Source organism: Muscardinus avellanarius, assembly GCF_963383645.1.
Source record: "Muscardinus avellanarius genome assembly, chromosome: 15".
NCBI classification, from domain to species: domain Eukaryota; kingdom Metazoa; phylum Chordata; class Mammalia; order Rodentia; family Gliridae; genus Muscardinus; species Muscardinus avellanarius.
In genome coordinates, this window is record NC_137801.1 from 84,642,222 (window position 1) to 84,643,488 (window position 1,267).

A 1,267-nucleotide genomic window follows, 5' to 3' on the forward strand; every position below is an offset into this window, starting at 1 on the left:
GAAAGCAATGCTAATACGCAAGACAACTTATTTGAGTAGGGCACAAGGAACAGACTTATATTCGTAAAAATATATTGAATACTAAAGCTTTTGTAATTGATAGGAGAGAAGAGTTTTATGTACATAATAGATGTAGCATTTCATGTGTATATGTATTTCAAGGAGTTGGTTTTGATCAAACTGTAAACTGATTTGGAGAATAAATTTTGCCCCTTATTACATTTCTTCTGGGTCTTCCCGAGTATTTCTCTTTGGGGACTTAACAGAACAGATATTTGAGAAATTGCTTCGGGAATGAGGAACAGTTACATCTCCAGAGAAAGATAAAGTTTGAGGACTACACACTGGTACAAACAATAAAATACCGATCACGATATTTTTCTTCCCTCTTGGTAGTGACCCATTTGTAACAGAATTTGTAGAAAGAGCCCTTCAGGCAATGAGGAACAGGGGGAAAAAAGCCTTCAATTTAACACCCCGCGACGCTCATTCACCGCTCTATTAAAAGCCTTTGCTTCACCATTCTGGTTTTCTTTTGGGGACTGGGGATGGAACCCAGGGCCATTCTACCTCCGAGATACACCCCCAGCCCTATTTTTTATTCTTTATTTTTAAACAGGGTCTCACTGAGTTGCAGAGGGCCTCACTAAGTAGCTGAGGCTGGCCACGAACCGCCATCCTCCCGTCTCAGCCTCCCGAATGCCGGTTTTCGGGATTAAGAAGCCCATTCTGGTTTTCTTAAGGAGAGGTTGAATTTTGAATGCAAAAACATCTGCAACAAGCCAGGCGTTGTAGCGCACACCTGTAATCCCAGTACTTGGGAGGCTAAGACAGGAGGACTATGGGCTTGAGACCAGCTTTAGCAACTTAGCGAAATCCTATTTTGAAATTTAAAATAAATAGATCAAAGGACTGGGTGTGTAACTCAAAGGTAGAATGCCCACTGGGTTCAATCCCCAGTACTAGGAGGGAGGGAGGGACTGTCTACAACAAATGCTGACGTCCTTCTTCGAATCACCTGTTATGTCTGTGTGTGTGTGTGTGTGTGTGTGTGTGTGTGTGTGTGTGGTACTGGGGGTGGAACCCAGGGGCTTTCTACCTCTGGGCTATACACCCAGACCTATTTTTTTTTTATTTTATTTTATTGGTGCACTGTATTCATACATCATAGTGGGATACAAACTTTTGTAGACATACATGCACACATCGCCCAGTCAGCCCCCACCCGATCCCCACCCCATTCTCTCCCCATCCCTCCTTCCCATGC

At 43.3% G+C, this 1,267-nt stretch overlaps 1 protein-coding gene across 1 annotated transcript in view; it reads left to right on the plus strand.

The window, feature by feature from the left end:
* RFX8 (regulatory factor X8) overlaps positions 1-39 on the plus strand; it is a gene marked incomplete at both ends in the record, with an annotated part of 75,276 nt that extends 75,237 nt beyond the window's left edge. The window contains one exon of the mRNA XM_080711425.1: positions 1-39. This exon is cut by the window's left edge and continues 156 nt beyond it. Coding sequence (XP_080567551.1) covers positions 1-39 — 39 coding nt within the window.
* Between the last annotated feature and the right edge of the window lie 1,228 nt (positions 40-1,267).